Source organism: Telmatherina bonti, assembly GCF_933228915.1.
Source record: "Telmatherina bonti genome assembly, chromosome: 17".
In the NCBI taxonomy this organism is placed as follows: domain Eukaryota; kingdom Metazoa; phylum Chordata; class Actinopteri; order Atheriniformes; family Telmatherinidae; genus Telmatherina; species Telmatherina bonti.
In genome coordinates this window covers 23402733-23428199 of record NC_136615.1, presented here as the reverse complement: position 1 = coordinate 23428199, position 25467 = coordinate 23402733, and the positions used below count along the sequence as shown (strand labels likewise).

Genomic DNA, 25467 nt, shown 5'->3' with positions numbered 1-25467 from the left:
GAGGGGGATGAAAGAAGAGGAGTAGAACAGAGGGTCTGCCAGATGAATCAGGGATATGGTCAAAGAACCCATTTATCCATTAAGATGTTAAACTAAGATCATATTGATTATCTTGGCTTGTATCACAGGACAAGTTAGAATAATTGATCATGCTTCATAGGGGCCCTCCAACATAGTTTGTACACAATGCCCAAAATTCCATACTACACCCCTGCCAGAGAATCCATCATTTCACTACCCGACGCAGTCTGTCTCCCTCAACCAATCAGATAAGCTTTGTCTCTACCTACTATATCATCAAACTTCCCAGACTGAACAATTAGCAGATATCCAAATATTGTTTTGGTTTTATTGGTCAGTTGTTTTACTTGATAGAATATAATTACCAGACTAGTGAGAGTTATGATGTCTTGTACCTTGCGTGGAACATCCAAGCCGGCAGCTGCATGTGGTCTTTGTGTGCTCAAAAGCTTTCTCTTTTTCTCTTCTTTAACCAATGGTAATGATGCAAAGCAAATGTTCTTTTACTCGCTGCTGGTTCTGACATTAGTTTTACCATATAAGAGCCCTTATGAACCCTTTTTCCTCCACCATACAGTCACAAACTGATGATCAAGTGGGAATTAATGCTTCAGCACATCCTCCAATGACACTGATACTTGGTAATGATGGGTGTCAAACCACCGCTTCCAACCAGTAGATGTTGACTGAATGTTACATTTTCTGTAAAATGACTAAATGTCAGTCTGGTTAGAGGTAACTGAGAAGATGGGGATGTTGTTTATATGTCCAGTGGCAGCACAGTGAAAACGTACTCCATACGAGGGATTGCATCAGTAATGTGTGATTAAAGAAGGTGCTCCAGTTTTTCTCATTGGACCCAATGCTGAGTTTGGAAATTAGATCATAAGAATAAAACATATGTTATTGGTGGAGTTGGCAAAGTCAATTATGGTACCCTATGAACAAAATGAGCATGTATGGTAACTGTAAAAACATAGTTTGACGTAACTGTTAGAAAGACACCCAACCTACTGCCAGGACCTAATGCAATATCATTATCAGTTTTTAATTATAAGTAAATGCTGGAATTGGATGTGAGGGATAAAAAGATTAATCCATGCAAATATTTGCTGTGTAGTTTTCACATTTTACTGCCAGCTGCTCCTTTAGCCATCACAAAAATGGATTATAAACAACTTATAATTGATTGTGATTATAATAAAGTAGCATTTGGTTTTAAGTATGTTGATATAATCATGAGGACAAGGCAGTGATGAGCCAGTGAAAGACATTTACTCAACTTACTTTTGTTTTGGCCCGTGCAGGCTAATAATGTGCAATGTTCTCCTGAATGATCGGGCCACATTTCACTCATCAAACAGTTTTCAGAGAGCTTGATTACCTGCCGAGGGAGACATGCGGATCTGAAATGAGGACGCAGTGACAGCGTCTCTAAATGGAATTCAATCAAATTTGCCAATCAAAAATAGATGAGCTTATATTAGAAAGATCCATCATTCCCATACAGGCATCCAGAAGAAACAGCACTGCCGCGGTCTTAGAGTCGTATCTAAGCACTGATTCATAATTCATTTCTTCATTAATGTTCACTCATTAACAATACAACAGACAATATATGCACATTACTTTTTCTTTACACTCCTAATTAACACTAAGTTGCCCTAATATCTTGTTAATATGCATAAATTACACAAGCATCTTCTGCGTGTGTGTGTGTGTGTGTGTGTGTGTGTGTGTGTGTGTGTGTGCGTGTTCTCTGGTGCAAAAGTAAATTTGGTGGCACAAAAGGACCATTTTCTTGTCACTAAGCATCAGCTTCATGTTTCGTCCACTGTCACTGTTTTTCTTTTTTCTTGTTGTTTTTGTTTTGTTTTAAAAAGTTGAAAAAGCTTACAAATGGCCAAAGGTGGGAGGAGCTTTATGGGTTGGATGAAGAAAAATAAAAAAGGTTTGAGTCATCCATTGTACTGAACGCATCACCAGGCAGAGTTTCGGCACAGTGACACGACTGACAGCATTAATCAGTAGCTCCTCTTTTCTCTGTCTTGCTTTCCTTATTCTTCCTTTCATCTTCACCAATGAACTTAAATTGACCCTTCTCGTTTCTCTGTTCGCTGCGTTTCCTGTGTTACTTCTTTTTAAACAGTGGATGGACTGTAGATAGTTGGACTTGCGGTTTTGAGAGAGATACAAATGACATAAGTTTAGGGCAAAAACATGATAATATCTGATAGGTACATTTTTAAAAGGTGGGGACGTTTGTAGTGAATGATCACACTGGACCTCGGAAACAGTAATTCGCCAAAATTCCCAGCTTAAAACTCACTCGTTAGTTTTCTTGGATAAGAGGGATTTACAAATTTTCCACAAAGTACGTCCAACTGATTGTCTGCAATGACAGAAGCATATTCACAGTGCACAAGCATCCATAACATATTAATGTACACAAAGAATGCATTGCATGAACTTTTTAATTTTAAATCATGCAAGGAATAACCAAAGTGGATAAACATGCATACTCTAGGACAGGTAAATTTGTTCCTGGAGAGCTGCAGTCTTGCAAATTTTAAATTCTCCCTTGCCCTAACACACCTGATTGAAATAAATGGATCCAACAGTTTGTCGTGTTCTGCTCAGTGACTCATTCATTTCAATCAGTGTATTGAAATAGGTAAACATCCAAACCTTGTAGAACTGGGGCTCTCTAGGACCGGACTTACCTACCGCTGCTTTAGGAAAATGGCAAAAATGTTACACAGAATAAGCTGTGGGACGACAAAGAGAAGATCTATTGAAATAGAAACTGAGGATTGTGTCAAATTGTACTTGTTTTTGGCAGCCTCCCTATTTCCAACAGTAAAAAGTTGCTCCAGGGTTCCAACATTTATATCTCCAAATAGTTTGATCCGTACAAGTTCTCTTACTGAGTTTTTCAGTAGTACTTGTAGGGATATGAGATCTAAAACTCGCATCAGTGGATATTTTCAAAAGAAACAGATTAAGCAGTGAAGGTTGGTGTTTTTAGTTCACAAAAATGTAAAAATAGGGAAAATTGGGCTGTAAATAATGAAATAATGCAATAATTACACCTGCTTTATGGAGTTATTTGATATACGTCTTTCAGACATATACTTGAATTTATAATAGTATCCTAGAAGGGCGTATATAATTGTTATCATTATCCTGTATAAATTAATCATCTGCTAAAAAGTCCCTAATGTCAGTAATTTAGCCAGCATCAAAAAAGTGATTTATAATGAGGTCATTATTTCTCTCATTTTAATTTAAGTTTTTTCTTTCTTTTTTTCACTTTTTAGGATAAACAGAATCACACAACTTTGCAGTCCATTTAAATTTTTCAGACTTTTGCACCATCAGTCATCCAAAATGCAGCGTTTTCCTGCATGAAAGATGGTTCATGACTAAAGTTTTCTGTTCTCAAGCTGGAAACAAAACTGATAAAAATGTAAGCAAGCATCATTTTATGAAGCAGCTGCATTAAAAACATAAGAGCTGTGTGGACAATTATCACAAGTCATTATAAACCTTTTGCTCTGAGGATTGAGTTTACCTTGTGCAGGAAATGGTACCAAACAGTTTAGATGGACTGCACATGATCCGCATAGACATGGTGCATTTCTTTTGCTTCATTCAAAAAAATATACTTTTTTTTCGCTTTGTTCGATCAATAAAACTGCTCATGCACAGAGAACATGACTATATTCTGCTTCAAATGTGTATCCAACTTTTAGCATAATTTCACACAAAGCTTTTGATGCTAACGCCATCTTTTAATTTGAAATGTACCTGATACTTAAACATCAAAGAACTGACTATTGATTTTTCCTGGTTTATTTAATTGTGGCTTATTATAATTGTCTCTGGACTCTGTAAGCTTTTATTAGTAAAAAAAAAAAAAAAAAAAGATAATAGTTTCAACAAGTAGCTATTGGTGCATGTACAGTATTATTAGTTGTGCAATATATAAAACATATACTTGTAAAGACTGTTTAGTATGTGTTAAATTTAGACCCAGAGAGCATGCTCTATTCTCAAATATCTCTTAATGCTCAAGAGTTTTTTAAAGATTAGGCTTGGTCTCTTCCCATAGAGTTAATGGGAATTTTGGTCATAACTGGATCAGCCTATACTGACTATTACTGTTTGTTTCTCATAGAAACCCACTGCCCAGTTAACACATCAACTTACTGTTAAAAGAACAAATTCAGCGCCCTGTGGTGTATTTTGGCCTCAGCCTGAGGGATTGAAGCAGCAGAGCAGTGCATTTACTGTGTAACCCAGCTGGTGAGCCTGTGATGGGGCCGGGATCTGCGTTGATCTCCCTCTTTTGTTTTTCAGTCGGGGCTGTGAACCATATGTTGCAGGACAGCAGCTCAATCTGCTCCACTTAGACCGCCTACTAGGCTGCAGCCGAGGCCGAGTAGGCGATGCTGTGGTGTATGTAGCACGAGTGCATGCTGAGTGAGTGTGTATGTGTGTGTGTGTGTGGATGTAAAGTGATGGCAGGGCCAACAACAGCTGTGTAGATAGAGGTTTGATTGATGGCAAGATTAAGGGAGGAGAAGGTCAAAGGTGTGAGCTCAAATGCATGACTGTCTTTCTTTTTTTTTTTTCTTTTCCATCCATGATGAAAACACTCAGAACGTTCCACATCGTAGTGTTTCCTGAAATGGATTTTTACGCTCTAAAACCAAAGTTACAGTGATAACTTTATTAAAAGCAAAATGACTGCCTTTGATGTCTTCTCAGGTGCTTATTTTTGTAGATGATGTTGAATTTACCACCATGAATAATTCAGAGACTGAGAAATGATTGTGTTAGAGCAGTGGTGCCTGGGGATGGGGGGAGGTTACTGGGTGGGGGGCGTGGCAAGGCTAAATAAAACCTGGGAGGTTTGGCACTGGACAAATTAGTAAAAGTACTGATGTGAAATGATGATAAATCAACAAAAGAGACTTCAAGTAATAAAAGAAAGAGACAAAATATGACCCAGCTTCTCTGCTCCTGCTTGACCAGTATTAGTAATGACGCTTTTCTAAGAATGTTTCTTTGTTTCATGTCATAAAAGAGGGGGGTGTGCTTGACATTATTGTCGTCAAAGAAAAGGGGACCCTGGAGAAGAAGGGTTAGTGTGAAACTTTGGATTCTGCTGTAAATTCTTTATTGGGATTAATCACCTTACTACCCCCATCTTATCTCGTTAATCATTTCTTTTATTATATTTTTTTATCTTTAAAACAAGATAATTACTAGTTTTAAATGTTAAATCTTGTAAAGAGCCCTGCGATAGACTGGCAACCTGTCCAGGGTGTACCCTGCCTCTCGCCCAGAGATTGCTGGGAGAGGCTCGGCTTCCCCGCCCCCCTTGATTGGACTAAGCAGTTTGGAGAATGAATGAATGAATGAATCTTGTAAAGAGAAAAGTATGTGTCTAGTTGCATCTTCAGTAGAAGCCAAAGACTTTCAGAGCTCTGTAAGGCTTGTTGGAATCAAGTTAAACTCGCCCCTAGATACGAATTCTTTGTTCAGAAGTTGAATTTTCTTTCTCTGCCACTCTGAGACTGCCAGACTAATGCTTTGAGGCTCAAAGGAAAAAAAAGTTAATTAAACAGTTCCTAATTTCTTCACGTCACACTCTGCCAGTCTCACCTTGCTGCTATCTTGCATCCGCCTCCCCTGTCATCTGCTTCTCTGTGAGGCATTCCTTAGCTGATGCATTATCGCTTCTTCTACATATATATGAGCTTGTACAATAAGTTATCAGATTCCTAGATTGTTGTTTTTAGCAACTTTTACAGAAGTATGATAATCCCTTGAAAGGATGCAACGTTGTTAGGTCAGCCCTGAAGGTAAAAGTGGAGTGTTAAAGCCTCAGCAGATTGGGGGCCTGTTTAATCATTCTTAGAAAAGGAGGAAAAAAAAGAAACTTATCAGACAAAAACCGTAGCTGAGTAATTGCCTTTGCTAATTCCATTCCCTCCATTTCCTGGTGCATTGTTCTCAGTGGGACTCTAAATCCAGGTCCGCTAAGGCCATCCCCTAATGTGTACGATGATGCTGAATAGTGGAAATTAAGCACCACATTTGGTAGAACAGCTCACCCCCGCTGTGTAGATTGATGGCTCCTGCGTCCATTAGAAGTTATGAGAGGTGGAATCTCAGTGAGATCAAGGTCTGGAAGTGTTGTTTTGCTTTGACAGGCAGCAGATTGCTGCTATTAATTATCACTCAGCCTGCAATCTGCTCTGCAAAATGATTACCCTGACTAAAACAAAAGCATCATTAAGCAGGTGTTTGGCTTTTTGCTTTGTTTTTGTTTTTTTCCATGACATTTTAGTTTCTTGGTGTAGATCGGGTGGGAACACATGTTTGGGGGCACAAAAGTCTCAACCCTCATTTGTAAAACAGCGCATGCACTAAAAGTCAAGAAATATGAACACAGAAGCTTCAAGCACAAGAATTTCGATGTATGAAACCATCTGTGTGCAGATCTTCAGGCTTTGATCCCTTATAAATGACACCAAAGTGTGCACATGGTACCCCACCTTTACAATCCCATGTTCAGTTCCTCAGCACAAAGCAGATCATGAATGTTGATGCATCCATGATAAAGAGATTTAAACCTGCTCAAAGTGTTTTTTTTTAGTGGATTAAAACATCCAAGAAACAATGCAAGTGTTATTTTCGGTTCTACAAATTGTAAACCAAGTTTTTTTTGGTATTTATAAGTCGATTAAATTTTTCAATTCAGCTTTATTTCGATAGCGCCACTTCACAACAATGTCGTCACATTCCACTTTACAGACACAACCGTTCATAAACAGCATAGCTAATAGAAACCAACTGATTCCATCAAATCTTGACTTTGATCCAATTTCCCATCCTGAGCTGCATAAGGCGATCAGGGAAGGAAAAAACTCCCTTTTAACAGGAGGGCAAAACCTCCAGCAGAAGCCGGCTCGGGGAGGACAGCCTTGACTGGGAGGGGTAGAGAGGACAGGAAAGACAGATCAACATTTACAACTGTACTTATTCAGGAAGACCTGTGGAAAAAGGAGAAATATGTTAATGATGGCAATATTGTCATATATTTGCACATGGAGGAAAAGGAGCAAGGTACTACTCAGTGCATCAGGTGACGTCCCCATGGCTGCATAAGTAATGGATGGCTAGAATACCCCTGAATATAAGAGCATAACCTGGACAGCTGGGTCTCCTTATATGCAGACTCCAACTCAGAAGATGCTCATCTCCTAACTATAAGATTTGATAAAAGAAAACTCTTCAGCTGCATGAACACATTTCCTCAGAGTTCTTCTACGTTATTCTTCTTTTAGGTCCTGTGATTCCACAGTTTCACCACAGTATTTAAATTTTCACTGCAAACTGATTTAAACATTACAGTCATAGCAGTTCAGTGGTACAGCTCATTCTCACTCCCAACATTAAGAGTTGGTGAACAGCACAGTGAAAGCATCACTTGTGATCATGCAGGATCTCCACAGGGTTGCTATGTAACAAAGGATACATCACCATGGCAATGTGGTTTAACTTTTCACAAAACATATTTTAAATGTACATTTTAATGCATAAAAATTACCTTTGACTAAACTCAAACAGGAAAAGTAATTCATTAAAAGTGAAAGCAAGAAGTGAAAGTCAAAGTAAAAGGAATTGGTGTCAAGGTGTGTTTTCCCTCCTCCTCTCTGACCTCCATATATGACCTATGTGCATGCAGTTCATTTTTGTGTTGCTGGTTGCTGTCGGCAAAGTCAGTGCATCACATAGATAATTACAACAGCCGTAGCAGACTTCCATGTGCATTGTAAAGTGAAAGTAAAGACATGCTTAATGTGCTGAAAACTGATGATTTTGTGATGAGTTGGAGATGGGAATGTCTGTTTAGCTGATACAGCACAACTGCTGTGTGGAAAGGGATTCATTTACAACCTATTAGCATCCGACCTATGCATATTATCAGACAGGGTCAACGAACTGTTGGTAGTGTGAAGGTCTACACACATGTCTCCATACATGCTGTGTTAGGAGAGCTGGGTGCAGAAAAATACCAATGAGCTATGAGAACTGATTGATTGCCGTAATTTTCAAAAGCTAATGTAAATGGTACCTTGGGATATATGTAAAGTGTTAAAAGATTTTATTAAAACTCTGACCCCCGTTCTTCCATTTATTGGCGCCATTTCATTTGAAGTTACATTTTACTAGATGATCGTTTAATATCATTTGATTGTAAAGGTAATACAGTTGGGGTGAGAAGGCCAAATGTTTAATATGAGGTAAAGACAAGACAGACTTCCCTGTATCCTGCCTCAGTGTGTGATCATACTATTAATTCAACAGCCTTACAGCACTTTACAGCTGACAACAAGGGTCAGCAGATTCAGCCCGGCTCGCTTCTGCTTAGTGGAAAAGGCAGCTTGGTGATGCAATATGAGTGGAAATTGACTTGTGATTTTAGTCACAGTCTTGTATAAGTGTCTTGTGTTGTTTGGAGCAAATGAGACTAATGAAACTGATCTGTTTGCAACGTATCTTTTCTATTAGTATTCAGCTTCTGCATTTTCATTTACAAAATGTTCCCATTCATGGGTCAGAGTTTTCTTGCATTTACGCTCATTCTCCCACCCAGGTTTATTAATTCTGACTTTTAAATAGGAAGTGAAGTTGCATGAGCCTCTTTCTGATCCAGTTATTGATTAATTAGTCATTAATAAAACATCAGATTTTTTAATACATACTTGCACTTTTTTGTCTTTTGTTTGTTTTACTTAATTCATGTAATGAATTCAATGCTTTACTTAAATCATCTCATAATTAAAACAAGTATTATAAAGTATTATATAAAGTATTTTTCATTTAGTTTATTATGGAACTATTAAGATCTTTGCCTAACCAGTTCATCTTTAGTACTTCTCTGTTGTTTAGATGATACAGGAGTGAAGCTGTGACAGGAAATATGGCAGAATCATTCATGTTTTGAATGTGGAAATTTGTAGGCTTCTGTCTGACTAGTTTAGTTGATGTTTACATGACGGGTAACTTAGTAGAGAACTGTTCAAAGAGTGGTTTAAACTTTTGCCTTTTGCTCGCTCTGTGTGGCAATGTGTCTTATCTGTGCCCTGGTTCTCAGTGTATTTCCAGACCGATGCTGTCTGTAGAGGAGTGGAATTATTTAATAAAGGAAAGATAACTTAAAAATAAAAGAAATAGAGTGCAGAACAATTCAGTGTCAGGAAATAGCAACTGGATCCAAATCCATAGACAATAAACAACCTCCAAAGTTATTAAAGCTGTATGGATAAAAGAAGAGTGAAAAAGTTCTTTTTTAAGAAACTTTATGTACTGAATTTAACTTTATCTGAATCCAGTTTCACTGGCAACCCCTCTGGGGTGTACCCTGCTACTGGCCTCATTGCCACTGGGAAAGGCTCCAGCCCCCCTGCAACCTGCTTTAAAATAAAAGGGTAAAGGATGGTGAAATTGGGATTTTGTGTGTATGGTGAGGGTTGATGTGTGTGTGAGAAGACGTATACCTTTTTGGGGGGCGGCCTGGGGTTGCCTGGAGCCACTGGGCTCCCTTTGCTTGTGCAAAGGATGGGGAACACAGTTGGCTTTTAAAAGAAAAGGGTTTTATTTTCCAAAAACAATGTATTAAGAAAAGGAATAAGGCATTTATAAGACATCAACTAAGCAAAAACCTAAATCAAAGTCCTAAAATAACTAAACTAACATATTAGGGAACAAAATCATAACAAAAACCGACTGACCGAGCGAACAGGAAATCAGACCAGTTACAAAACATATGGGGTAACACACGTTAACATACTAACAAACTCAACAAAGAAACAGAACCTAACATTTAATTATTCATAACAAAACTTCTAACAAAAGAAAACCCAAACTACTCAAAAGTAAAAAAAAAAATTAATATGACAAACATTAAAAGAAACTAAATTAAAGTAATGATCTCCCCCCTCTGAAGGTGAGGTCTTCCCAAGGGCCTGTTGCACTTCCTGTCCACTGGCTTTCCTGTGCACACTCCTGCACTCCTGTAATCTGTCCACCTCTGGGGGGCCAGCACCTTGAAGGGCCATTGGCTGCCTTCCTTGCCCTTCTGGGCCTGTACTTCACAGCCCTCGGACGCTGTGGCTGGGGTCTTCCTCTGACACCTTCTGAGCGGTTGTGTGATTGTCTTTGTGGTGGGATAGTAGGGACACGTGCTTTGGGGCGGCTGATGTCTTGGGTTCTGGGGCTCTTTGCCTCTGATCTGTGCAGTGATCAAGCCAAATGTGCACGATCACTGATCACTATTTGTTCCTGATATTTTGCCTAAACATTTACTAATCTGGGGCAGTGGTTAGCACTGTGGCCTCACAGCAAGAAGGTCACTGGTTCGATCCTTGGCTGGTTTGGTCAGTGGCCTTTCTGTGTGGAGTTTGCATGTTCTCCCCGTGTATGCGTGGGTTCTCTCCGGGTACTCCGGCTTCCTCCCACCATCCAAACACATGCATGATAGGTTAATTGGTCACTCTAAATTGCCCCTAGGAATGAGTGTGAGCGTGGGTGGTTGTTCGTCTATGTGTGGCCCTGCGATGGACTGGCGAGCTGTCCAGGGTGTACCCTGCCTGTCGCCCAAAGCCAGCTGGGATAGGCTCCAGCTTCCCCGCGACCCTGAATTGGAATAAGCGGTTCAGAAAATGAATGAATGAATGAATTTACTAATCTGTGTGTTGATTCAGTCACTGTGTTTAATCACCAACAGTTCTGTTCGTGTTTTTTCCCTCAAGTTGTTGATTGTTTTGTTGCTTGGATTCATGAGTTTTTTTGTCCAGCTTGTGTCTTTTTATTGGTGCTCCCAGTGATTGTCAACTTTGTTTTTTTTTAAGATGTCGCAGCTGGTTTCTGGGTTTTCCTGTTCATGTTGAACAACTCTTGCTTGAACTTTCTATCTGGCGCTACCTTGTCTCCTATTTGTTTCTTCTCTTAAAACTCTTATTTTCCATTTATTTTCTTCTTTTTTTTTTGTCCCTACCTGTCCTTCCAGGTCCAGCATTACCATGTAATTCAGCAACAGACAAATTTTGAAGTAAATAAATACTTAAACTGTCCAAAGGGGCATTATAACCATAAAGTTCCTCTTTGCTAAGCAAAAAAAAACCTAGCAGCCAGACCATCATTCTGTTTACTTTCATGCTGGACAAGACAAGATAAAAACACATTAAAGGAATAAGAGGCTGCAGAAAATGTGTGATTCGTAGATGAAAACCATGCAGATAATGTTAAACATGAACAGAAATTAAAAGCTTCTTTTGAGAACTAAACGCAAGCAGTTTGTTTCTTTAAATATTGTACCTACTTTTTGATATAAGAATAGATATTATTGCTATAAATATTTATTATTATATATTGCAGTGAACTCATTTATAACAAAAAACAGTGAATTTGCCCACAGCACAATGCAGCCATTTAATTAGTTGTAGTTGTCTTCAATTGAGTAACTGGCTGCAGGGGGGGGGTCCGTCACAGCTGATTTAGTTCAAACAGGATTAAGAGGTGATTATACTGTGGTTGCATTATGTTGCTTTTTACACCAAAACAATGCATTTGACTATTCTTATTTGGGACTTTTTAAGGTGGAAGAAGTTAAGTTGCTGATTGTACTTTTGTATGTTGATAATAACAGACAACATTGCCAAAGCCAATGGTTAACTCAACATCACAGCACAAATATGTCAAGACATATTACACATCCTAAGGAATAACTCATAAACTAAATATACATTGATCATTTATTTATATAAACTTGTTTGATAATGATTAAGTAAATTGACATGCAAAACTGTGTGAGACAAGAAAAGAACATGTTGGAAACCAAAGTAAGCCACAGACAGACATAAAAAACAAGAAAGGACTTTAGCAGTAGCATCGAGCGCTTACACACTGACTTGAGTATCTGTTGGAGATCATATGTGATGAAAACTGATGAAAAGTGTTGTTGAGATAGATGTTTAACAAAGAAAATCAGCACAAGCCATTATATTTTCTCAAAAGTTAAACAGGATAATTTTCTGTCTAACCTTAAACCTTCAGCATTAAACAAACAAAATATTTTTTTTTTTTTTTTATTTTTGCTTGAACAATAATAAGAATCAATGTTTGGACAAAAGGTTGAGAAAGCAGATGATAATACAAAATGACCAAAATGGAAACATTAATGGGATAAAATTGTCAGTAATGTTAAATCTGTTTGTTATATTGTACTTATGAAAAAACAATTAGGAATTTAGAAATACTTTAGATGAACCAAAGCATGTTTTCAACTGATTTTTATGTTTTTTTCTTCTAATTTCTTCTATTGTTGTTTTGTACTTTGTCATCTACAGTTGTGCTGTTAATACTGTCACAAATTAAATAAAAGGCAAGAAAAAAAGAGCAAGAAGCCTTAAATGCAGATATAAGCTTTTCCAGATTCCTACATACTTCTGTCCATGCTGTGCTCATCCATTTTTTTTTCTTTTTTTTTAAATCCATACAGGTATAACTCTTTTATAAATCCTTCTGACCAAGATCAAAGCATCTGTGCTCCTTGTTTTGGAGGAGTGCAGGAGTAGCAGACAGGAAAGGTGTAGCTGTATAGGGAGCAAAGTTCTTTTTCTATTCTCAGCACACTGCAATGGAAGCATTTGGCTTGATACAAAGCTGCTTAGAGGGTCACTGGTGAATCTGGAAGAACAAAGATTGAACCCCTGAGAATTCAGCTTCAGAGCTGCACAAAACTCTACTCTGTGTGTATATTTTCCTGCCCTCCGAAATGAAAGTGGTTCATTCACACAATTATTTTTGCTCTGAATCTGTCCACAGGCATTTCGTCTAGTCTGTCAGCTTCACATAGGCCATAAATACGATGACATGGTAGATCCTCTGCTCTGAGCCTCTGTTCTTTTTCTCTATTCTCCCTTTGTTCACCTGCACCATGTGCTCCTGCAGATTAGGCTTGGCATTTGTCTCCTGGATAGCCCAGGTGAATACTTTAAGCACGAGTGCTTGTCCCCAGCTGAGGCTAACCCAAGGTTAACTGAAAGCTGACTTGAGCCGAGCCACCGAGGAACCCCAAGCCAGCTTGGTGTGACACACTCTCCATATATTTGCAAACCTAAATCTCCAAACTAGGGATTTTTGTCTTGCTTCAGAGAATCAGACAAGGCATTTAAGAAGACTTTTTTTTTCTTGTCAGGTTTTGGATGAACATGGAGGGAAGGAGCTTTATTAGCCTGCAGCCTCTTTAGGTGTCTTTTCGCACTCAGATTTTCATTGGCGGCTCAGGGACTCAGGTAGCATTACTGCAGTTATCTCACTACACCACACACTGAACAGCACTCAAAGCTTCCTGAGCTGTCTGTCATGCCTCTTAATTTGCACCATAAGCAGGTGGATTGAAAGTACCTGAACAGGGTCAATTTAGAAAATAAAGTTATAGCAGAAAGGTGACTGTCGCTGTGGATCTTCCCAAAGGGCTTATTGAGGAGCGTTGCAGGAATGATTATACAAATATTGTTTGCGACTGAAATGAATATAAATGATGAACAAAAAAACAACTTAAGGGGAAGCAGCAATTTACAAATAATCCAATTAGATGTGGTCCAGATTTTCAGCCATGCAACCGATTTCATAAAAACATCTTTAAGTCATGATGTTAAAACCAGCCAACTATTATTCTGCATGATAGTTACATTTTTAAACACTAATGTTGGTGTCTGTGGGTTCTTTATTTTTTCTTGAATAATCCATCTGTTATGATCCCAAAATGAACAAAGAAGAAACAGAAAAGCAGTGATTATTTCAGGGGTTATTAACAAATAATGTAAAAACCCTAGAAGTGTTTAGACATTTCAGATGTTACCTGGATTAAACACATTTGGAATTGAAGGATCAAGCCTTTCTTTAAATGACACAACAGACTTTACTTTAAAGGGTTTTTATTTCATTCTTCTTGGCTGAAACATTTAAGGTCAGTGGAGTCATGCTTGTCCAGATCGTCCACCAGTTTTCAGGTTCAGGCTTTCGGTGGGCCACTTCAGGAGTTTTCTGGAAGTCACTTTTCCATTGCATTAAAAATGTAGTGAACTGTTTTTTCTTTACAATTTTCCATATATTTAGTCAAATTCTGTCTTTAAGTCTCTTGTTCCGTGTCACCTAAACACACGTCCACATTTCTGTTTAAATTGGATCCATACATTCCTCAGAATGTTGATTAAATATCAATGTATAAAGTTAAATGTCTTTCAAATGAGTATTTTCTTTTTATTTATACCTTTTAGAAGATGAGGTCCCCCCAAGGACCTTTGGAAAAAATGGTGCCAAACTACCAAAATGGTCATTCGAGAGACCTCGCCTTCACTGTCTGCAGTAATACCCATAGTAAAAATAATAATATTCATTTATCGTACTATGATTTGTCAGAAGCTCAGAACTTGCAGCTAAATCATTCCAAAAGGATAGAAATACTCATCTTGCAAGGGTTTTTTTTTTTGGTTTTTATATGTGCTGTGTTCAATCTTTATTTATTCTTCCTCAACAACATTTATCCTGATATTTACACGTCTTGACAAATCTCACAAACGTTCCTTTTTTAACTCCAAAAGTATTTCAACAGATGTTATGGTTGCAGACAGATACTCGTGAGTATGTCATTTTTACGCAGAAGCTTTTGATTTTTTTTTTTTTCTTTAATCTGTTATAAAAGGATTTTGAATCACTTTGTGTACTAAACTCGCTTTGCTTAATTTAATGGTTTAGTCTGTTGAGGATTTTGAGACGGATTCGGGTTCCTTTTGTCAATTCCCTGCAGGCTGGTATTTACTGTGTTGTTAGGAGTAGCTCCTGTCTGGACAGTTTTTCTTTTTCTTTTTTTTTTTTCTTTTTTTTTTTTTAAAAAGGCCTGATTGGGGGACTTCTGTACTGGTGGTTGCAAGGCAATCCCCAGTTTCAAGCTTCCCCAGAAGCACTTAGTCTCTGTTTGCCAGTTTTGGCTCTACATGCAGAAACAGGAAGTCTGCTGGTGGTTCCTAACTGCTTGTATTATAAATGATGGCGGGCTAATGTCCTTTTTATTTCCTCTTACACTCAACTGACCTGGGATATCTTATATTGACAAATTTAATTATTTAGACTCATTTACTTGTTGATTTAATTAAATCCAACAATGACTTACTTGGGTGAAAGTATCATAACATCTGAAAAGCTAGTGGTCCAAGTTAACCCTAACCCTAACCCAGACCTCAAATACAAGTGTCCCAAAAAAAAGTTTTAGTACCTGCTTAATTACTTTGCTTTTTATTTTTACATAAATTAAAGCAACACTCCAAATAGTTATATTGGGATTGACATCATTTTTATCCTGCAAACACATCTAATAATTCTCATCACTTCATTTATCTCTGTCTCTTTCAGACTCTCATGGAATGGATCTGTTCGCGGTTGCAGTCCATGAGTTCGGTCACGCCATCGGCCTGGTCCACACCTCAGCCATGGAGTCCATCATGAGACCGTACTACCAGGGTCCTGTGGGAGACCCTCTGAAATACGATCTACCTTATGAGGACAAAGTCCGTGTCTGGCAGCTTTACGGTATGAAGAAACACACGGCAACTGACTACATCAGTGTGTGTGTGTGTGTGTGGAAGTGAAACAGGGGGAAGGAAAAAGCTGCATTTCCATCATATTTCCATTACTGAATCTGACACAGAGTTTCAAACAGCACCCACGCATGAAAAATAGCATTTCTGTTTCTCATTTAGTACAGGAGAAAATGCTGCTCAGAAAACACAACAAGGTGTCTGGAACAATGAAGGGTACCTTAACTCTGTAACAGCACACATGAGTTTACAGGAGGACTTGATTTCATCTAGGTGTTCCTCGCCTCTCTGCACCTCCGTAAGCCTCTGCCAATATCAGCCGGTCATAAACTTCATATAATTTCATGAGCACGAACATGTCTGTTGGAGTGTATACTGACTAAATTAGCCGTTCTTCGACCCCTACATGTGTTTGTAGACTCTTCCTCTTCTAGCCTTGACTCGTGAGTCTCAGCTGTCATTGTATATTCTCCCGGTGTCGTAGTGTAACACCTGTTTATTGGTACAGAGTCCTTCTTGTGCAGGAAGCGGCAGCTGATGAGCTCTGTAGAGCATTGATATTGATTTAATGAAAACATGGATGGAATTAATTGGACTTTGTTAGGACATGTGACCTTACTGCATGAAGTGGCAATGTGAGAGAAACTCCAGGCAGGTGTTCTGCAGGGTTATGAAATGCAGGCAGAGCTTCCAGAAAGTTAAAGAACACATGTGAGCAAACTAAGAAATAAGGAAAAGAATAAATAAGAACCAGGATTTTGCATCATGTGCTTTTTTTTGTTGTTGTCCCCCTGTAGGTGTCAGAGAGTCAGTGTCACACACAAATCAACCAGGGAACCCGGCTCAGACCGCTGAGCCACCTGTCCTGCTGGACCTTCCTGAAAACAGATCCACTGTCCTGTAAGTAGAGAAAATATGCTCAGTCTTTCATATGCAGGATCCCTCATCACAGAAGCCTGTCTTATTAGTCTTACTAGTCTTGTTGGGTGCTGCAAACGTTTCTCAACCTTAAAACATTCAGTCAGCAAATCCTGTCCTGAATGCACAATGAAAGCCAGTTGGCCCAGTACAAGTTTGGCACCAAAGCAATGCAGCCAGTTAGTGAAGTGATATATTATCACAATTTTTATTGTGTTTGTGTTTTGATCCAAGTTTGGAAAAGAAAAAGTGGAAACCATGCTCCTGGATCTCAAGCCTAAAACCAAAACGGCGCATCCATTAGCCTAGTAGGTGGCGTTGCTAGTTCACTTAATGCACTCTACTGGAAAGTGTTACTGGAAGAATTCTCTTACCTGATTGTTTCCTGTTGATGGTGCATGAATAATTTTGCGGTTGTGTTCTCTTTAATAGAATTACTTTTACTCTTGCTGGAGCACAATGTGATGAATCTACACAGGAAGACCATAGATTCCTTCTAAAAAAAAAAAAAAAAGTGGAGTTTTTGGAGCTTGATATGAAGTCCTGCGGTGCCAACAAAGCAAATTAGCGCTGAGAAAAAGAATGAGCTTGGGAGCCTGCCCATCTAATTAAATAACTCCCTAGAGACAGCTGGGCAGCTATCAGCCCGTACATTTTTTGTGTTTTTCAAGTATAATTAGACTTAATTTTGCCTATTTATGCATTTTAGATGCCCACACACACAACTATGCACCCAAACCACGATGCTCTAACGTTAAAGTTGCCCCCAAGGGATCCAACGAATAAAATCTACAATGCCGTCTCTATTCGGAAGGTCTGCAATGCCCCGCTGGCCTCATGAAGCAACCAAACATTTGCAATCTCACTGTGAAACATCAATAAGAAGGTAGCATTGAGAAACAGCTAAAACAGTCGGTTAAATACTTAAACGCTTTAGCTCCTCACATCCAGACCATCGCTGGCTTCATTAATTATTTCCCACTAACTTTATCAGCCTATGATGAGGGAGAAAACTCGATCAGTCCTGACAGCAGCACCAATCCAACCACTAGGCAGTGATGTAGTTTTAATAGAGCTCTGAATAGAGAGCCTTGTTGGTAATATAAGGCCTGGCGGGCTCCCACTCTCAGGCCTGTGGCGCTAATAGCTTCACCATTGGCAGGCAGGACACGTTAAAGCTTTAAATCACTTAAAAAAAAACCTCAGGAATAAATGTGCACAGGGATCCCACCGTGTCTGTCTGATAAGGGTCTCCTCTTTTTTGTTTGGAGCGGTGTTGCTAATTTTATTCAGAGGCTTTTATTATCCACGGATGAAGGGAAAAGCTTCAGTAAATTTTGCCGGTATGAAAAGATGTTAAAAAGGATCAGCGTCAACGTCGTTTAAAGCACCGGACATATAATCAGTGGTGGTTAAAGATTTTATGCTTTATAAATGTCCAAGAGGTTTTGGAACCCTCCCTTTTTTTATATGACTTTTCCTCCTTTCTTCTCATCTCTATCAGGCTGGCACGAGACGCCCCAGACAGATGCACCAGTCACTTTGATGCGGTGGCCCAGATACGCGGAGAAGCCTTCTTTTTCAAAGGTACTATGGCACAAAGGGAGAAAGGCAGATGCAAAACTGCAGAACAATGTAAGGGGAAAAAAAGGACTAAAACAAGGGAGGAGAAAGAGCGAAGTTAAAGGAAAGCATGAAGGAAAGATGCTGAGAATGAGAGAGTGGGTGGTAGTTGGAGACACCTGCATGAGACAGACAAGCTGCTGAAAGACTGCAGTCCTAAAAGTGACATCAGGCTTTCATGTTCTCTGGAGCAATGACCCCAAAGCTTCCTACTGACGATGGAGAGAAGAAGCAGGCTCATGCTTGAAGTGTTGGTGAAGTTGGCTGAACTTTCCCTGACATTTCTTTGCTCTGACCTCTTTTTTTAACCTTTTAAATATTTAATCTAACTTACAGGACGTTAAAACTTCACGAGTCATTGCAACACTTACTTTGTGTTTTAATGTTGATTCTTTTTCTGACATGTAATGTCAGAAAAGTTAAGTTCTGCATGCTGACCAAGACTAGCTGGGGACATATGCCGTCATGTCTCCCTGCCACACATGTCCAACCTCAGACCTGCTCCGTCTGACACATCTGAGAAGTTTCAGACATTATCTCGTATCCACATTTCTCTAAAGGAGGTGAACCCTCATTTAAATTTGACCTGGCAACTTCGTCTGGAGCCACATGAGTAATTTCTGCTGAAGGTAAAATGGGTGACAAAAGACAAACTGGAAAAGAGAGGATTTGTGCTGTTAGGATTAAACTGCTTGCAACACAAGCGGTTTTATCATTACCAGCTGTGTGTCAGAATAGAACCACATCCACAGTACTTTGGCTTTGTTCCCCAGGAAAGTACTTCTGGAGACTTACAAGAGAGAAGCACCTGGTGTCTCTGCGTCCTGCTCAGATTCATCGCTTCTGGAGGGGCCTCCCGACCAATCTGGACAGCGTGGATGCGGTCTACGAGAGGCCTGGAGACCATAAAATAGTGTTTTTTAAAGGTACAGTATCAAAACTTTGATTTCAACACAACATTAACTCTTCAAATAGATCTTGAAATCCAAAAGGAGTCCAGTTAAGAAGTAGTCACCGGATTTTCCTCTTATCTTCTTCATTTTAAACTAAATCTTTTGAATCATTAATATGATAGATTTAATCAAATCTAGATGCGTGGCTCTATCAGTGCCAAAAACTGGGAAAAAAAAAAAAAAAAAAAAGTATATTTCTTACAAACACACAGATCTTTTAAATGCATCCCCTGCTAAAAAGGACAAGTTAATCTTGTGAAATAGTTCATGCAAATCAAAATTTTAGAGCTGGAGTTTATAGTTTCTAAAAGTTTACTTCTACCGCATATTATTATTCTCTATTTGTTACATAGGCACTGTAAATCCATATTGTGGTGTGAAAATTAGTACTGGGAGCAAAATTACAACACTATGCTCATATATCAAATACACTTTTAATGTCAATGTGCATTTTCTGGACAGATAAATCTAACAATAGTAACAATAATAACAACAATAAACTGGCACATGTTTTGCATTCATGTAAAACAGGCTACATCGTACTGCAGACTTACAGTGCAATGATGAGTCTAAGGGTTTGGAAAGAGTGAAGTGAAGAGCAGCTGCTGATAAAAAAAATTTTTAAAAAAATGAAAAAAGAAAACTATCTCAGCCTCCACAGCGCTGGAAAAACTCTCCTGTAAGAAGTATATATTGCAAACACACATATTTGCTGTGTTGCAGTCCGGAGACTGCCCTGCAATCTGCAGCCAGTGCCTTACTGTATGAGGATCAGCAAGGAATGAGAACAAGATTTTTACTTCTATACTTGCAAAAGTACACTGTTTGCAGTTGTTTTTAAAACATGAAATCCAAAATTTTATTTATTTTTTCATGCAAGTTTTAACAACAGTCTGACTGGTTGTCATGTAAGGTTTTTGTTTTTGCAACTCAAAAGACATATTTCAGGATGCACTACCCCCTTAAATGTTGAACTTATCATCTGCTAAGTTAACTTTTGTGTATTTTGTTTCATGGCTTCTGTGTAAAAGCGTACTTTTTCCTGTGGTAGGGCAGCAGAAACAAAAAGCAAAGGAAAAAAGATGCAGATTTAAAAGTCTGATGGTTTCATTTTTGCTGTGTGATATTTGTAAAGTCTGTGTTTTCCATTTGTTCACCTGTTTTAGGTTTGAAATACTGGGTGTTCAAAGACAATATCGTGGAAGAGGGTTACCCCCGTCCAATCAGTGACTTTGGCCTCCCCATGGAGGGTGTGGATGCAGCCTTTGTTTGGCTTCACAATGACAAAACATACTTCTTTAAGGACAACCGCTACTGGCGTTATGATGACCACCTAAGGCGCATGGACCTGGGATACCCCAAAGACAGCACCATCTGGAAAGGACTTCCATCCCAAATAGATGATGCCATGAGGTGGTCTGATGGTGAGTAACACTGGTGCAAGTATTCCTTCTACTTCTGCCTCCTCCTGCTTGTGCATAGCTAGTTATGCACAAGTCAAGAGTCAAGCTCTTGTATAAATAGCCAGTAAAGTTTTTATTAAACTCCTAATGTGTTGTTATTCACTTAAGACATATTTATTGTGTTTTATTTTATTTGGGGGACTGAGGTCTTGTTATATGTGTGTTCATATTGTTGTTTTTTCGTATCTTTATCTTTTATTTTGACGTGTCACACATTGCCAACACATCAACAGTGTTAAGCACATGCAAACCTTGCAGCTCATCAAGGAGGACCTTACCAAGAGCCAGGCTGTCCCTAGCCTACTCTACAGGGCATGTGCATACATACAAAGATGCTCTTTTCCTGTCAGGAGCCTAGCAGTCTGTGTTCTGTCTACTGAATTCATAGACTCTTAAGGTCTCAAAGCTATTTGATGAGTGGGACAGCATGTGTGTGTGTGTGTGTGTGTGTGTGTGTGTGTGTGTGTGTGTGTGTTTGTGTGTGTGTGTGCGTGGGAAATACAGAGTGAGAAGACCAGTCAATCACACGGTTTTCACTCCCGGCCATTATCACCGCAGAGCCTGGAAGGTTAAACCAGCACGCACAAATGCACATAGACAGACCATGCGGCCTGGGAACTGGAGCCACATCAAAGCTTATTCTATGTTTGTTTCATCGGCCTAGGATGAATAGAGACTGAAAAGCGATAGAGACTGATATGGGGACAGATGAGAGCAGCTGGAAAGGAAAAGGAGATACAATGACAGTTTGTTATGAAAATGAATAAAGACACGGGTGTACATGTGAAAAGTAGGGGAAAAAAATAGGAATCTAGTAAAGAAAAATAAGTTGACGAACACAAACACAAAGATAATAAACACAATGGGTAATGATTATTAGACTCTGAGGAGAGGCAGCAGAAATTACAGATACGGCAAAAGCAATTAAACTTATTCAGTTACTATAAAGGGAAAAAGGTCGACTAATGCAGCTGTAATAAGGATAATAATTATAACTGCTGACAACAAAGTGGTGCCCTAGAACGATTTATCTCCATCTGGTGTCACAGAATTATATGAAATGAACATGATTTTATGAGACTGCACTGTTTGTTAAAATAATGTGGTTTTCGGGCCGGCTGCAGGCAGAAGCACCTACACCTCTAAAGTCAGACATTTGATATTTATCCAACAACTATCACTAAGCCCCAAACCTTAGCCTATATACAAACTCTGTTTTGCCATCTGGGCTTCATGTATGCTCCTTTTATATGCATTAAAATGTGTCTACGTCAAACATCACTGGCTACATACTGCCATGCATGTTTAACATTGGCTTGGTTTTTAGGCAATATATCCACCAGAGGGCAGTAAAGAGTTCAGGTTCAATGGATTAATCCAGATAAATAGAGGAAGCACATCCTCTTCCATTAATAATGCTAAAATAATGGTAAAGGAGACACTGGATTTTATTCCAAACACCAGCACAGTGAATTTAGGTAAACAGCTGTATCCGTATGTATCCATGTTGATGTTTCACCATGTTGCAAGCTTAACATGGCGGAACGGCTGGAGTGTTGCTGAGAGTAAATGACAACTTTAGGAGACTGAGTTATCCCCTGAACCATCAGGCCCCGCCCTTGTGCCATTTTAAAGGTGAAATCACAATCTTGTGCTAAAATATGTCTCCTTTTTTGTTTGTGGATAACAAACAGATACAGTTATTGTGTATTAATATTATATCAGAAAAGCATTGATACCTTCAATGATGGATACTGTAGCATAGCATTGATACCATATTTCAATACTACTGATGGACCGGCAGGGGGATTATGGACCAGCAGTAGTATTGAAATAGGAAATGCCTGACAAATGCCCTGATGTTTAAGGGGTTATTTGCTAATTTGTATAAAACTGTGAAGATAAAGAAAAACTCATTAGGTCAGTAAAACAAACAGATCAAACCACAAGCAGTAAAAGCACAAGCAATAACAGAACTGCGTCCCGCTGTCCATGTCGGTAGGTGGTAGCAGACATAAGGTAATTAGGCTCTAATGGATAGCAGTGCCACAAAATGGCCACACCAAACAGATTCATCTGTAGCAACACGGTGATGGTGGAAGAGATCACGACTGTGCACAGAAAGAGACATGAAAGAAGGCAACCCAATAGAAGCCAATGGTCTTTGCAGCCATTAATACAGTGCATCTTGTTCTTCTTGCTCCTCTTGATCTTGTTCTTCTTCTTTTTACTTCAAAAGTTCTAAAAATGTACTAAAATATTCATTATGAACATAGATGATGGACAAAGGCTGTATACATATTTAATGTTGATGAATAAATGAGCCCTTAACCCAGGATTAAGGGCTCATTTATTACCCCCTTTCCCGTAACTCACAGCCCAGCAGATTTTCAATGTATTCCTGCTTCAGCAAAACCTGAATTAAATTAAATGGATCTAACAGCCTCTCAAGTTCTGCACCATGACTTATCAATTTGAGTCAGGTGGATTGGAGCAGGAAAACATGGAGAACTTGCTGGATTGCAGCTCTTGCACGGCAAGAATTAGTAACCCTGCCTTAACCTATTCAGGTAGCAAGTGTGAATTAACATCATCAACAGCTTAAAATGCACTTTTTTTTTACAATGTTCCTACTCTCCCACCTTCCCAACTTTCTTTGAATAGGAGTATTCTACTTCACCAGCCAAAAAGAATTTCCTTTGTCCATCACATCAATGTTGTTATTTCATTTTTTAGAGTTAACATTGTTTCTGAGGAACAGTTTCAACACATTATGTGCAGCCACCCCGTAAGGTTGTGTCAGAAAAGGCTCTGTTTGTTTTACTGTATTTCTGAGTCCTGTAAGATCTGGTATGTTAGTCAAGCTGGGGTGGTTTAAATAAGATGGAGATTTTATCAGTAATCCATACTATATGACATAACTAGTACAAGAAAAATGAATGTAAGCTGCCAAAACTGTAAAACAGACTATTTCTGCCATTTTAGAAGGATGTAGCTATGAGGAAGCCACACTGTAATGTTACTCTAGGAATATGAAGTTAAACAATAGCATGTAGAGTATAGTGTATAGAAACAGTGTACATTTGTGTAGATATTTAGTTAGCATCCTTAAGAAGCTAAAATAATCCCAAGTAAATAAAGCCTTTGAAAAAATGCCATCACTGTTGTGGAAACCATGGTATACATCAAATATAATTAATTATCTGGCACTTTAATTGATTTATATATATATATATATATATATATATATATATATATATATATATATATATATATATATATATATATATATATATATATCTGTCTCCCCCCACCCCCCACCACCTCCTGGACCAAAAATAATTTACTAAGGACCAGAAATATGTTATGTAGGACACCACACAGTACACGAGAGACTCATTCATGCATTAATCAGCTGCAAAAAAATAGTCCCAAATAATGCATTACCACCTACTGTTTAGTATAAAAGCAATATTATACAGAATTTAAGAATTAATAGGCCTGGAAGTTGAAGGGTCACACACATGATAAGAATAATGCATCGTTGGTTTGTGGATTAGAGCCAGGGGCAATCCCATATCTGCAGAAACTGGCTCCTTACTCTGTTTTTCAGAGTTAAAACTCCCCAGAGACAGGATCATCACAGAGTACAGCCAGAACTGACCTGACGTGAGTCCAGATTTCAACCCTGCTCAGCACACAGGCGGCCCACCGGGGCATGCTGTATGTGCTATAGTGACAGCCACAAGCATGCTGGTTGACTTTCAGCAACTCCTGGTTGATAAATGGGATGCCATCCTTCAGCAGAATGTTACCAGACTGGTGACCAGCATGATGAGGAGTTGCTAAGCTGTTGCTGTGTGTGGAACTTACACACACTGCTGAGGTACCTGACTATGTGAAATGAATGAAGTGTAAAAATGGCTACTTTTGTGTATGTTTTGTTATTTGTGCTGTTACCATGCACTCAAAACATATTTAGCTTGCTGCTCATTCCACACAAGCACAAATCTTTCAAGTCTTACCTTGTAAAAAATGACTAATCAGGCTTTCCAACGATGTATGACAAAACACAAATTTTGTGCTAAATTTATTTAGAGAAAAAAAACCTGCAAGATCAGTTGTAAAAACAAAATCTAAGGAACATAATGAGAAGCTCACTGTATGTTTTAGCCTCTGAAATTAGCACATAGTGTAAGTTGTGTAAACAATGTGTGCAAAATTGAACATTTCTTTCAACGTTGTATGAATTGTGGAAGGTTACAAAGTTTAGAATGAAAATTGCAACAAAAACATCAAGAACATAATTGTCTCTGAGCGGTCTGTGCAGTTTTTTAGCTAGACTTGCATGGTCTGGAATGTGTCCTCCAGATTTGACAGCTCCGGGACTTTTGCTTTCTAAGAAAAGAAAAGGTATGAGTTGAAGAGTGGAAAAAAAAAAAGTGTCACTCAATCCTACGCAGCTGTATTTCAAACAGTGTTGACAGATGGCTGAGTAGGTTGGTATTGTGAGTGTATGAACTCATCGTTTTTACGCTGTAGGTCTGAAATAAGCTTTAGATTAAAAGGTATGGGCATATTGAGGCATATTAAGGAATACAATATGTGTAGCCCTCACTTCTTCTGAGTTTGCTTGATATGTTGTGAAACCCAGTTTGGCTGAGAGATGTCACAGATGATTTTCTTTTTACAAAATATCGACAGAAACCTGTGTCAGAGTGCCACAAGTAGCCCTTATATTTGTTCCAACATGCTGCAGCCCAGCTCAAGTGCAGGCGATAAACCACACCATTAAGAGGTGAAGTGAAT

General features: G+C 38.7%; 1 protein-coding gene across 1 annotated transcript in view; it reads left to right on the top strand.

The window, feature by feature from the left end:
* Positions 1 to 25467, top strand: part of LOC306767928 (matrix metalloproteinase-17-like) — a gene marked incomplete at its 3' end in the record, with an annotated part of 82273 nt that overhangs the window by 50391 nt on the left and 6415 nt on the right. The window contains exons 5-9 of the mRNA XM_079256100.1: positions 15517 to 15693; positions 16499 to 16601; positions 18124 to 18206; positions 19016 to 19168; positions 20362 to 20619. Coding sequence (XP_079112226.1) covers positions 15517 to 15693; positions 16499 to 16601; positions 18124 to 18206; positions 19016 to 19168; positions 20362 to 20619 — 774 coding nt within the window. The remainder of the gene's footprint in view (positions 1 to 15516; positions 15694 to 16498; positions 16602 to 18123; positions 18207 to 19015; positions 19169 to 20361; positions 20620 to 25467) is intronic.